At 40.4% G+C, this 14,552-nt stretch overlaps 1 protein-coding gene across 7 annotated transcripts in view; it reads left to right on the forward strand.

Moving 5' to 3' along the window:
• Positions 1-14,552, forward strand: part of kcnc3a (potassium voltage-gated channel, Shaw-related subfamily, member 3a) — a 96,667-nt gene that overhangs the window by 77,101 nt on the left and 5,014 nt on the right. For 2 of the 7 annotated variants that reach the window (XM_055882310.1, XM_055882312.1), the window contains 2 exons: positions 7,682-7,904; positions 9,705-13,860. The exons of 2 other annotated variants lie outside the window; for them this stretch is intronic. In XM_055882310.1, coding sequence (XP_055738285.1) covers positions 7,682-7,827 — 146 coding nt within the window. In that variant the 3' untranslated portion in view covers positions 7,828-7,904; positions 9,705-13,860. Of the gene's footprint in view, positions 1-7,681; positions 7,905-9,704; positions 13,861-14,552 lie in introns of those variants that run through there. 3 more of the 7 variants (XM_055882311.1, XM_055882316.1, XM_055882315.1) reach the window with 3 other exon arrangements.

Genomic DNA, 14,552 nt, shown 5'->3' on the forward strand with positions numbered 1-14,552 from the left:
TTTGCTCATATGTACCTAGGTGACTTCACACTAAATCTCCTGTAGCTCGCTCATACTTCAAGTTATCCGTCTGAACATACATTGCACATACACTGCTGTCATCTTGTGGACACCATCGGAATTACAACCAGAGTGATGGCTAGAAGTAGGACCTTTCTCTTGCATTTCAAAGATGGTGGTAGGAAAAAAACGGTTGTTTTTTTCTTTGTAATTTCTTCTATCAGATCTATTGTGTTATATTCTCCTACATTCAATTCACATTTCCACAAACTTCAAAGTGTTTCCTTTCAAATGGTACCAAGAATATGCATATCCTTGCTTCAGGGCCTGAGCTACAGGCAGTTTAGATTTGGGTATGTCATTTAGGCAAATATTTTGGTATAGTATAAGCTTCTGTCTCAGCATCCTAAATAATGTCATAGATTCAGATTATGAAAAATAGTAATCTTGAAGGTAAAAAAGGGAAGCATGATGACAGATGTGAACCTGGTATTCCAACTGATTATAGGAGTTTTGATGAACAGTAGAGAAAGAAATACTTTATATGATAATCATACGCTACTATTTATTGCTGACCAGCAGATGCAACTAATGTACATTGTGAACAGATAATGAAGCTCTGAGTAATGAACTGTTTTTCAGCACAATTTGGTGAAAGCGTCAAAGCCTTCAGAAAGCCTCGGTTTCTCATCACTACTGAAATGCACAGTAACCTCTTTTTTATTTGACCTTTATTTAACTAGGCAAGTCAGTTAAGAACAAATTCTTATTTTCAATGACGGCCTAGGAACAGTGGGTTAACTGCCTTGTTCAGGGACAGAAGGACAGATTTTTACCTTGTCAGCTCAGGGATTCGATCTTGCAACCTTTCGGTTACTGGTCTAACATTCTAACCACTAGGCTACTTGCCACTACTTCTTAACAGTGCAGCTCTTTAAAACTTCTTAGGGATAGCCCCCTTTTTAAAATAAAACACATTTTTGAACAACAGTGTAGAAAGTGTGGTTTCACATAAAACAAATGTCTAAATAGTGTGCCTTCAACAGGATTCGACCTCATACCCTCACGTCCCTGAATTGTTCCCTACTCTACTTGATAAATTACTGGTAAGATTAAAATATTTGTACAAAATCATTACTATATTTGTAAGTACAGTGTCCAGTAGAGGTCAATGTTTGAAAGCAGCTTGGAATCGAAGAAAGCACCGGAACCATGGCGAAATCAGTGGGACCTCGCATTTTGAAACACACGTTTTGAAAAAGCACGGAATCAAACGAAGTCTCGGACATCACTGATGACGTACTACTGATAAAGTGATGCACGCATCGGCACACTGCTTCGAAGTTAGCTGCTTAGCAATTTCGACGCATGCCACGGAGCTCCGGCACCAAACGTAACATGACTACATTTTACAGTAACTTAATGGAAATGAGTTGGCTCGAAGTTGCTTTGAATTCGGCGTTACCTAATTGGCAACCAGTTAAAAATTCCCAGTAACTTAATAGCCAGTAACGGCTAGTAACTCACTGACAACTAACTGCCAGTAACTTACTGGCACCTTAACTGGCAGCCAAATGTCAGTAAGTTATTGTACAGTGCACAGGAACTTACTTGCAGCCAGCAGCTCACTGTACCTTTCTGATTACAAGATAGCATATAACATCAGGTGACAACTACTCAGCATTTCTGGTGCACTTGGGAACCTGCCTCACCTGGCCTCAACCTCTTGGTTGGTAGCAAACTGACCTTCCTGTCACATCATCAGGTCAGTGAGCGTGACAGAGATCAGCCACAGTAAGTTACTGTGAATTTCACAATAACTGCTTGCAGCAAGCTAACAGTAAGTTAAGGAAAATGAAACATGAACTTCCTGGGACCGGACAAATAAGGCGCTCAACCTTATTTTTCTTCTATGATATCATGGCGGTCCACAAACAAACATTTAAGGGCATGTCGTTACCTACTGTGCTGGAATCAATCATGATCTGTCCAATTCTGTACTACCATGAAAATAAAAAAACAGATAAATCCCTACTAACTTCTTCCACACCATCTCCCAAAACCCCTCCCCAACCTCCCTACCCCATTAAACTTGACCTATATAATGCTGAAACACTCCACCGTTAGGATTGTTCAGCATGTCAACAACCATTTCACCAGTAACATCTGTTATCCCCGAATATCTCTTGCCGTCTCCACAATAACCTTTAACCTTGCGAATGCTACGCTGTGTTCTCCCCGACACAATTACAACACTTAACCTTCGCATTGCTCCCACATTCACTGTAATCATGTTCCCCTCCACACTTGACACATCTTTTCCTGCCTTTACATTGAACAGCTACATATCCCATTCTTTGACATTTAAAACACTGCAATGGGGACGGGACAAAATCTCTTGACATTGAAACTAAGGAATCCTATCTGTACTTTCCCAGGCATAACATTCTCAAACCTGAGCAGCACTGATAGGCTTCACTTCTTTGACGCTCTTTCCTTCTGATCGACCTTTTGGCCTCAATCACTCTTCCTCCCTTCACATGTTCTTTGATATTATCTGTGGACATAGATATCAGGACCCCAGTGACGACTCCCCTCAATATAGCATAATCACCAGGGACATGGCTTTTAATCTTCTTCCCATTAAGCTTTTCCATTTTCAGAATCTTGTCTTGCTGAGCCTGTCTACCACACAATATTAACAGTCTACCATTTCCAATGAACCAAGCTAATTTGACCTACATCTTTCTCTACGGCATTAGTTAGTCAGATAGGGTTTGAATGAGGCCCTGTGGTCTTTCCACTCCGACACATTATTACTTTTGCTTCCTACCTTGGTGCTCTTTATGCTTTCTTTACTAAACGCTCCACTGCTTTCAGTATCATGATCTCTCTTCTTCCTATGTCTTTCCACTACAGACCATTTCAGTCCTTGACCCTCATCCACCCGCTCCATACCATCGGGACTGACACCCATATTTGTTCGCATTCCAGCACAGCTGTTGCTTAATCAACTTTTTCTCCATTTCGTCTGCACTACTCGCCACCATTCCGACTCCCAGACACCACACATTACACCTAGATGATTGCACCGGTTTTCAATGTCTGCACTCATTGAGCAGCACACTGCACTGTGCGATAGTTCTACCTCCTCAACCTTCATTAACTAAACGATAAAACCTCTTAAACTGGTACAATACTTCCACTAACAATTGGCAGAAATACAACATATTTTAGACCATGACCCCCAAATATGTTACTTTTCCCCGCCAGCACATTGCCCCCACATACATTTCAATGTGCAGTGAAAGTAAGGTAAACAACAAGTCATTTAAAAAACAATAACACCGTAAATCAACTGTAAAAAAGCAATAGTTGAAGGTTAACATGCACAAAATGTGTATCAGCCAATGAAAAGCGTTGATTTACTTGCATGTGACCAAATGCTTGTAGCTGGTCCCATCAGATAACATGGAACAAATTAACCCTATGCGAACTTCAACAGGTGGTACTGATTATATCCTGGCACAGGTGCGTCAGACAATTAAAATTGTCAAAGTAGTTGGAAGTGTCCTTGACATAACTAAGTCCAACAGCATGTTCTGATCATCAAAGCAACTATCACGTGTATTTGACTGACTGGTCAAATTGCTCTCTGTGTAAAGTGCCTAGTCCACGTAATTGTTGCAGATTGTGGCAAGGGTAGGAATCTCACATGAGTTTCCCCCCCTTTGAAATGTTGATTTACATGTATTGTGTGCAGTGCTTGAATTGGACTAAAATAGGTGCCGGTACTCATTTTGGGTGCCGGTACTGTTTATATTTAAGTGCAGGAACTGTACAATACTTTTGAGCTAATATTTTATAAGGGGTGCAGTAGAACATTTTGAGGTGCCGGTACTCAGTTCTGGTGAGCTCCTGCCCAAGTGTTATTGTGTTGAAAAGGGACGCCTACAGCCAACAGCTTGAAAATGAAGATTATGAATGAATTTAATATGAAGCTACCTATTTCTTCAGCCTTGCACACAAACACATACAGATCGTATTGCATCGGCTATATTACATGGTCGTGTACACCTGAATGTAGGGCTACAACGTTTTATAGGCTACGCATTATTAGAATCATCCACTTCATCACATGCGTTTTGAATCGAGCATCAAGGACCGGCAGTGAACAGGTTTATGTTGTTGTAAGGACCTCGTTTATATTTTCCCCGTGAAAGCACATGGATGTGTGTGGAACTCGTAAACAACAACGTGGCCTAATCAAAGATGCATCACTGCAATATTGGCACACAACATTTTGTTACAGTAGTAAATCTTGAATTTGTAGGTTTAAACTATCCCTCTAATGGCCAGGGTTGACCAATTTTAAGAAATGACATTGGTTGGTCGATATAAAGTCTAAGATCTTTCATAGAAGAAGAAGTTGTGCCAGGACATAATCAGTACCATTTGTTGAGGTTAGGATAGGGCTAACGTGTGCCATGTTATCTGATGATACCAGCTACAATTTAGCGTCACATACAAGTAAATCAACACTTTTTTTATTGGCTGATACGCATCTTGTGCATGAGAACCCATTTAACTTTAAATGCTTGCTTATGTTCATAAGTATGGCCCACTGTATTTTACTGCAACTCAGTAGCAGGGAACTTATACTTATAGGATACTTCAGGCACATCCGAAGTATCCTATAAGTATAACTGTAGAACCTGTCATTGGTTCTACCTGGAACCAGAGGGTTCTTCATGAGAGGGTTCTAAATGGAACTCAAAAAGTTTCCCCTACAGAGACAAATCAAAGGGTTCTACATGGCACCCAACAGTCATTCTGAAAAGTACCTTTTCTCTCATGGCTAACTACTGTACCAGGAAGTTTGAAAAGACAGGATGAGTGGGCGGGGAGCTTATATTCATGAGCTCGCTTTGACTGACAGCTCTTTGAAACGCCTATGTCAAGCAACTGTGTTGCAGTAAAAATCCTCTCAAGCTAATTTAGTGGTTCACTAAGCAACTCAAACAACATTGAAATTGCATTAATGATGTCATTTTTTATATATATACATCTCCCGTTTGGGATGTCTCTTGTGATGCGGTTCACAGCTGCACTGACGGACGTGTTGACTTGACAACTGCAGTTTTGAACGACCCCTCCCCCCTCATCTTCTAAACCATGGCAGTCATTCTGAATGCAGACTGTGGGAAATCCTCTCTGGTTAGATTCCAATAGGAATTAAACGTCACTTTGTAAGTCAGCATAATGTGACTTGATGCTGGTTTTGATTTAGCTGATGCTGGTCACCAGCAAAAACACAATGAAGGCTGGTCATCTGCGAAAAGACAACGGAAACACAACGAAGGCTGGTCTGCCAGGATAAACAGCTAGACCATGCTGGTCAGAACAGCTAGATCATACTGGTCGGCCAGCAGAACCAGACCATCCTGGTCAGACGACCAGCACTGACCAGAATAGACCAGCATGAACCAGCTTGAAATGTATGCAGTTTTTTCAGCATGGCTGCAGGTTTCATTCAGAATATTGATGCTGTATTTTAACGGTAGATGTGGTTTTACAAAATCAAAATATCCAATGACAATGTCTGTGAGACCTTGTATACGGCGCAAACCACAGTGTGGTTTCACTTTATCTGTGATTGATTGAATTGGATCCCAGGTTTATGTTTGATGACATGTGATGTGACTGCCTTTCCACCCTCATTCATTCCTAACCCAGGGCCACATTCTCTATTATCAGTAACGATGAAAAAAAAGTCATTCATGACAACAAAAAGGTCACATTAGGAGGAGATGTGGCTGCTTTGAGTTTAGAGAACAGAGGATGATCAAACCTATCCTGTTATGCCACCTAACCTGACAATTATACTGCTTGGTCAGATGTGTTGAGGTTTATATCCACTTTTTCCTCTAAATTGTATCTTGGAAAAGAGCGACTCACTCTTAAAGGGGTGGTGTTAGATTTTCGCTTGTTTGTAAAGGGGTGGTGTTAGATAACGGTCATGTTCCACTGCTCAGACGTTGCTGACAGCACAGTCAATGACGTGGCATGCAACCATTGGTTGATGCATGCAATGTCCGAGCAGGGTAATGCGACTTTTCACTCACTCTTAAAGGGATGGTGTTAGATTTTGGCTCACTCTTAAAATGTGGTATTGGATTTTTTGGCTCACCCTTGAAGGGGTGTTGTGAGATTTTGGTAGATGCAACAACAGCTTGAGCTTGTGTCAAACCTTGATCTATTTTGCTCTACCTGGTCATTCTCCAGGGTATTGACATCTGTTCTCTAAAAATGTCAAACAGACCGACACAAGTTGTAGGAAATGCTGAGGAAGTAGTGGCAAAAATGACATTCTGAACGCCATCACAACGACTAGTTGGGAGTAATGCAAATTCGAACACTAATCTGGCATAATAATATGTGCAGAGAGGCTATCCACAGAATGAAAAGGTGCAAAAACTGTGTTTTATGTTTACGTTCTATTACATCCCTGGGGAAGAAGGTAGGCTTGGACCATGAGAGGGAGTATGGGCCTGCATTCACAAACTGTCTCAGAGTAGGAGTGCTGATCTAGGATCAGGTCACCTCCGTACATTCAAGTATTATCTTATTCATTTTATTCGTTATGATCTAAAAGGTCAAACTGACCCGAGATCATTACTACTGTGATGGGGGCTCCGAGAGGAAGGTGTAAATGGTGAATAAGGGGAGGCAGCCAGGTTCTGTTGGGCCCGGTGAAGCTGTCAGTGTTTTCATAAGGTCTTCCACCACACACACACACACATACAGTAAATGTTCTGCTGATGTTTCTGTTCCCAAATCCTGACGACTTCACCAGGTCCAAGTTGGTCACGTTGTTATTCTGGGGAGGTGCTGAATAGAGCTTTGACTGTATGTACTGTTGCCCTGTCCGTCTGTCTGGAGGATTAGAATTCAGTGTTGGCGGCTAAAACATCTGGATGCTGTCTGCCCTCTCTCTTTCTTAATATCTCCCTTTTTCTGAGAGACACATGAGTGTTCTTCCCTCTTTGTGTGTGCCAGAGGGAGCTAAAAGTCACTGGAGCTTGACACCAGCTGTTTTATCCATCAGTACTCTCCCCCTACTATATTGTACTGTGCTGTACTGTGTATGCTGACACTACTGACAGCACCATTTTATATTGATGTGGCAAAATTTTGATGCCATATTTTCATAACTCATTTTCCTGTTTTGTCCTGTCTCTCCCGTCTGTCTGTCTTTCTCTCTGTCCCTTGTCTGTGACCTTAACACTTGATTTGGATTTTCGGTTTGACTTGATTTGGTATGATTTTTTTTTAAATTGTTGTTTTTGTTTTTTGAAACCTATTTATTCATAACAATCGCTATTCCTTACTATTTCTAATCCATTATATATTTTAACGCGACATCTTTCTCTGTCATCCAAATGTCCATGTCCTCCTTAAACATGAAAAAATAACATAATAATCATTAAAACATTTAAAATAACCACAAACATTTATGCAATTTTACTTTATTTTTGCACCAAATGTCCTGCATTTAAACTGTTTTTAACCCTAAAACTACTTTTTCCAAAAACACCACTTATCTTCTGTCACCTCTCCGGTAACCCCTTGACCTCTAACCTAATGTAACCCTCTAACTATGACAACCCGGTCACCACAGCGACAGGCTATGAGAAGTCTCGCAGCCTCAATAACATTTCGGGCATGTCAGGAGCCCCCATGCGCCTCACCCCCATCACCAACCCTTTCGATCCCCCGGGAACCAACCTCCGCCGCTGTCACTCCCCCATCCCCTCCATTTTGTAGCGTCATGATGTGGAGAAGCAAGCCAACAAGTCAACTGCAGGAGGAGCATCAGGAAAGAGAGACATACCAACACCACTGTAATCCCAGTACTCCCACTTATATTAGTCCAATAGTGATAATGATAATGAGCTGTAGGGGGTGCCATTTAGCCACATTTAATAATGCTCTATATTGAAAGCCAGGTAGAGGGGGACATGCAGTGTATAAGAGACTTAGAATGAATAGCAAAAATATCCACTATGACTACATGCACTTTCCCACCACATGCAATGTGCAATATGTTAAGCCGAAGCAAAATGTTTAGAGGTATTCAGCGTTAGTCTACAGCAATGTTACGCCTGTTGGAGCAATGAGAACACACATCACCACACACACACACACAAACACTCCCTCGCGCTCTCTCACACACACGTATACTCTCACACACTTGCCTTATTAACAGGGATTGAGTGTAGGTTAGTGATTTGGACTGATAAATAATGTAGTGTGCTACAATAGCAGGCCTCCCTGTATTATTGTAAATGTGTGCTGTTTTTGCACTCCGTATTATCACTAATCCTAAAGAGCTCCTTAGTCAAATGAGACTTCTTCTGATACTCTACACCCCCCACACAACATCAATTCTCAACAATACACCCATCCACTCACTCACACACGCATCGCTTGTATTTGGGATGAGGAACACACTTACAGTAACTAACACCAACAAAATATCGAATATATATTAAAATGCATGCATTCGTTTTTGAAGAACAAAAAAAAAATCACGCAAAGAAATTCTTATATTTAACAGAAAATCTTTGAAAAGAAAAGAGGCAAGCCCAAAGTAAGAAAATAATTTTTTAGTAGCACCCATAAAACAAGCCATGTACTGGCTAGTGCTACATCTCCCAGGGGAGATGACTCAATGGACCGTTAAATGTGTTTCGGTGTGCTGAAAATAGACTGTATCACACACACAGGCACACACATACACACTTATAGAGACTCACGACCGACCAAACAGCAATGTATTATTTTAAAAGCTGGGGGGTGCTAGAGAGTTGTACTATTCTAGCATTCATTCACTACTACTGTTATTATCATTATCATTATTGATGTTATCAGTGCCATGTAGAGAGCTGGAGAGAACGCAAAGCGTTCTGGGGCTTTTGTGCAATACACAGACTCTGATGAAAGCCTGAACAACGGCCATCAATGTTTTAATTAAGAGATTCCTAGTAGCGTCCTAACCCACAGAGAGGGAGGACATAATAACAAACTATTTTTATAATGGTTTTGAGGATTAAAGGGATGGAGGGATTCTCTCTTCTTTCTCTAGGGGGCGGGGTTAGGTGTGGTAGAGAAGACTGGGTCGGGGTGGGACTCTCATTCCCATTGGTCGGGAGCAGTAAAAGGGGCCATCGAAGCAGGGATCGGTATTTCTCATCATTGACCATATACCGGCCCTACCCGCCCTCCCTGCCCTCTTGTATGCAGGTGCATGAAAGGAAGCTTCTTTCTCTTTTTCTAAATATGGCTCCTCAGAAATCAATCTGTACACATATCAAACTATACCTTTCAGTCTGCACATGTCATTGTCAGGAGGGTGTGGCTATAATCAGAAGTGGCTTCGGGTCATCCGTTAGACGAGATCAATTTCGGTTTTTATCATCTTCATCATCGATCTCCCTTCACTTCCTCAATCCTTTGTTGTCTTCCTGTCTCGAGCATTTCACCACATCGCCACTCACAATGACTCTTATGATTTGAGTGTAGCGATTTTTTTTCAGTTTTCTTTTTCTCTTTTGTCCTTTTTGACTCCCCCACCCCCACCCCACCTCCCACCCCCCACCTCCCGGTCCTGGCTGCTGAACCATCGCTCCTCACATAAAAAGAGGGCACCGTGAATGGAGGATGGACTGACAGCGCTTGGTAGAAGAACAGAACGAAACAATGATAAAATTAACAAAAAAGGCAACATACATATATAGAAATATGCAATGTATAGAAATATATTTGTATCTATGTATAGTTAATCCTATGGAGACATGCTGTATATCTGTGGCGCACATGGGAGTTGTGTGGTTTTGTGTACACAGACATGCATCTACCTCTTGTCCAAGATGCAAGAGTGCCAATTCATCAGAATTATACATCATTCCTTTCTTTCTCACTGTTTTCTGAGGGGGGAAAGGAGGGAAAAGGAAGTGTTGAAGGAGGACAACTGTTTTCCCTCCATACCAGACATCAGAAAAAAAGAGACCAAAACTTCTTAAAATCCCGATTTCTTTTGAAATTTTGTTGAAATGTAGAAGATGACGAGGTTATAGTGACAATGTTTAAAAAAAATCTATCTTGATATACCCAATGTCGACATTTTAATTATTGTCACTCTTATGGATTGTATATTTTCATTTAAGCGGTTGATTTACAGAAATGTTTATTTTTGTATTTTCCGATGTTACTGTCTATTTTATTATTGATATTTATTGGCATCGAATGTTGCCATCTATTAAGGTAATGCTTATGTCTCTAACTGTTCGTATCCAGTTCTGTTGCTTGAAATGTGTCTGTCTGATTTGATGTGATATTTTGGGGTTTGACCTTCCTATCTCTCCCCCTCCTTATTTCTCACTCTGCTACCTGCCCCTCTCTCACTAGAGACAGAGGGTTGTGTAAGGACTGAAGGTGAAATCTTTTCACATTTCGTAGACATGGCATTCTCTATGACTAACATTAGCATTAGCCTTATACAGGTGTGGACTGTATACACTCTAGATAGTGTTAAGCTAAAAAAAAAAAAGCTATTAGGGCAACCTCGCTCAGCGACCGAAGCAAAAAAATACAATTAGACAAAACCATTCGATAATTCAAAGCTCAGGACTCGTTCGGTTGAGAACTGTGCCCTCTACAGGCTCAAGTGATGCTGTGAGAAGGTTTGACTTTTTATTCGTTTAAAATATGAACTGCTGTTGTGAGTCACGTGACATAAACTCCATATCTGCATTTCATATCTGCACATATCCAATAGTAGCCCGAGTGCCAGTTGGTTCGTGCTCTATTACCAAGTCCTTGTCACTCATTGTCACATCAAACATGTCATGTTTAGCTTGCCAATGACATAGGAGTTGGCTAGACAGCACAAACAGATCTGGGACCACGCTAATTCAATAGTAGTGGGTGAGAATCCGAAAAGCCTTCATCTGTGTAGAGTTTGAGGTGGGAGTGACAGGGAGGGTGAAAGCTTGACCTATAACTATGTTTGGGGTGCACTCCATTTTGATTGCAGTCAATTCAGGAGATGCATTGAATCTCAATTCATTCATTGAAAATCGGCTGTTATCTTAAATGTCGGATTGTTTTCAATGAATGGTTTGGATTTTTATTCACCTCCAGAGTTGATATAATATAAATGGAATTCACCCCAACTTGCGCCAGTACTCTACACCTAGAGTAATATATATGATAATATAGTTATATATGGTAGTACACATAGATATATTCCCTATATATGGTTTTGTTGACACCCAGACACCAGTCTACAAACTACCAAATCTATTTTTTCAAATTGTCTCTCTTCATCCCCACATCCCTCCCTTCCTCCCCTGTCTTCTCCCTTAATCTAGTGCTTTGGTTGTTTGTTCTTGTATTATAGGAATTATTCTTATACCTGTTATTGGTCCAAATGTTCTGTACAGTTGTAAAGTTTTGACTTATTTCAGTCTTCATGGGGTTTCCATTGCGAGCAATAAGGAATTGATATGTCTATATCCATAATCAAGGAAATGTGATTTGAGAAGACATCAGATTTGATCATAAGCTTAATGAATGTGTATATATTTACTGTATATATTAAGTGCATATGAATGTGTATATTTCTATACACAACATATAGACTAACAGCATGCTATTAGGGGAAAAAGCACTCGGCCCTCACAGTTTTGTCTGAGAAGAGTTGGGCTTATATATGCATGCTAAGATGTTCTAGGGTGGAAGAGACCATTGGTACCCTAATGGGGAGTGGGTTTGGGAAAGTTTTATTTTTTAAGGATGGGGAAGGGTAACCAGTGGTCTTGTGTAGCCGCTCTGTTATTTCTTATCGACCTTACTAGACTAACTGGTAATAATAATTACTTTATGATTGATCATTTTTGTTATCTTTTTACAGAGAACTATTCTGAGAGCTCAGTGCTTATCAGGTATATGCAAAAAGAAGCAGTAACTGTGAATTAATACTAGAGAAACAAATCGACTTCTTCCTTTTCACACGTTAGTCAGAACACGTCCTCAAAACTCAATTTCCCTCGGTGAAAACCACATCGGCCAAAGCCCACCCAAACCCTACCGACTTTTCAACACACTTCCTCTCCTCTCTGTTTTCCCTCTCTCTTGTTCCATCAATCCATCCTGTCCTGTCTTGTCCCTCTCTGGCTTGAAATATCCTGAGATACAGTACATACTCAACATTTTAGGGGTTTAACGTTTGAAACGATACGATAACCTCCACTATGTGGAGGGAAAGCTCACACAACGTTTTGCATTATTAGTGACATTTTTTGTTGTTGATAAACTAATAACCTGTAACCTGGGATATGATGTGCATTACTTCGTTTTGCTACACCTTGTGGTTACTTATTAGGACAGTTATTGAGTCATAGCAGATGGAAAAACTAACCTCGACTGTCACGAACAATCTACAAATAGACTATACTTCCCCTCTGGTGGTAGAATTCACACGTAACCAACCGTAGGCTACAGACATGGATGACTCATTGTTGAGCAAAAATGCTTATGCTACTTCCTTGTGCATCCTGCACGTTCTTTAAACTTTAGGCTGCATCTGAAATGGCACCCTAGTCCCTATATAGTGCACTACTTATGACCAGAGCCCTATTATAGGGAATAGGAATAGTCAATACCCACTGGGCACAACGTGGAATAGACATTGAATTAACATCTGTTAACATCAACGGGTCGTGAATTTTCCTCCATTGTCACTGGGACAGGGAGGTGCTGCTCTTTGACAAGCAGTAGGAGGTGAGCATGTGACATTCTAGAATGGATCAGTAGAGGTAGTTCTGATAGGTGGTTATTTTGCTCATTATTGACGGGCAAGTTGATGGTTTAGTTAGTGGGGTCAGTTAGTAGAGTGATGTTCAGGTCTGTGTATTATAGCATGTTTTTGTTCAATCGTTGCAGATAAAAAAAAAACTCTGAAGAAGTTCTTCAGACACTTTTTTACCAATCCTAAGAAAGGAGAAGGACTTTAAGATGCTGAAATGGAGGATGTTTGTAGTCTAGTCAACAACTGACGTAGAAATGAATTGAATAATATCACCAGTGCAATGTTTTTGACTACACCTCTGTCTTCCCCCTTTTCCACATTTCCCCTTTCCCTCTCTTCGTCAGTCTCCCTACACTCACAACTCAGGTATATCTCTCTCTATGTTGGTTTAAATCAGTGCTTCCAGACGTAATGTCTATCAGAGCCGAACAGAGAGAAGGTTTGAAAATGTTTTGCTTCCTCTCTGCTGTATGTATGGACGTGTAAATATTGTATGTGTCCTGTGTTCTCATCCCAGCTCACCTATGTACCCTGTTATGTGATTCTGAGGTTGTTTTGTCCCTCCCCTCTCCTCTCTCTCCGACACACACGTTTCACCACCATCTCAACCTACCCACTTTCTGCTATAATTTGTTGTATTGGTATTTTGAGATGTGCTTTCTCTACTGTTTCCATTACAAAATCCCAAACTGAAACAACAGACTTTGGGAAAATGAAAAGACCCATAAACGTTAACGTTTCATCTCCCCTAAAAGTGGATTACAAACGTCTCCCGAGGATAGGAGTGGACAGAAAAAAGGACAGAAAGACTGTCAGATGTTACGTATGATGTTTTTGTTTTTTTGGGGGGGGAAGGGGGTAGGAACTGTATATATATATTTAAAAAAAGGATTGTCATCAAAGGAAGAACCATGAAATGGAGGACAGTTTGGGGAAGAAAGAAAAAAACTAAATGAGAGGAGGAAGTAAGCTGATCACTTCTCAGTGTAAGAATGTGTTTTGTGTTCTGTGTGCTGTTTCGCTCTGTGCTTCGTGTGCTGTGTTTTCGCAGTGTGTGTGTGTGTGTAACTGTTTTTTGTGTTGTGTGTGTCTTGTGTTTCTGTGCTTCGCTCTGTTTCATGTCAAATTGTTTCCTCCATGTTGCCTATCTGTGTGTGTAGGCTGTAGGATACATACAGTGCTTTCAGAAAGTATTCATACCCCTTAATTTATTTCACAGTTTATGTTACAGCCTGAATTCAAAATTGATTAAATATTTTTTTGCTTGTCATCCATCTACACACAATACCACATAATGACAAAGTGAAACTCTGTTTTTTAGATTTTGTTTTGCTAAATGTATTTCAAATCTAATTCAAATCTAATAATCTAATTTACATAAGTATTCATACCCCATGAGTCAATACATGTTAGAATCATTTTTGGCAGCGATTACAGCTGTGAGTCTTTCTGGGTAAGTCTCTAAGAGTTTTGTACAACTTGATTAAACAATATTTGCAGATTATTCTTTTTAAAATTGCTCAAGCTCTGTCAAGTTGGGTTGTTGATCATTGCTAGACAGCCATTTTCAAGATTTTCAACCTAATTTAATCCAAAACTGCAGGCCAGTCAGGAACATTGAATGTTTCCTTGACAAGTAACTCAAGTGTATATTTGGCCTTGTGTTTTAGATTATTGT

This window comes from Salvelinus fontinalis, chromosome 2, assembly GCF_029448725.1.
Source record: "Salvelinus fontinalis isolate EN_2023a chromosome 2, ASM2944872v1, whole genome shotgun sequence".
Classification (NCBI taxonomy): Eukaryota; Metazoa; Chordata; class Actinopteri; order Salmoniformes; family Salmonidae; genus Salvelinus; species Salvelinus fontinalis.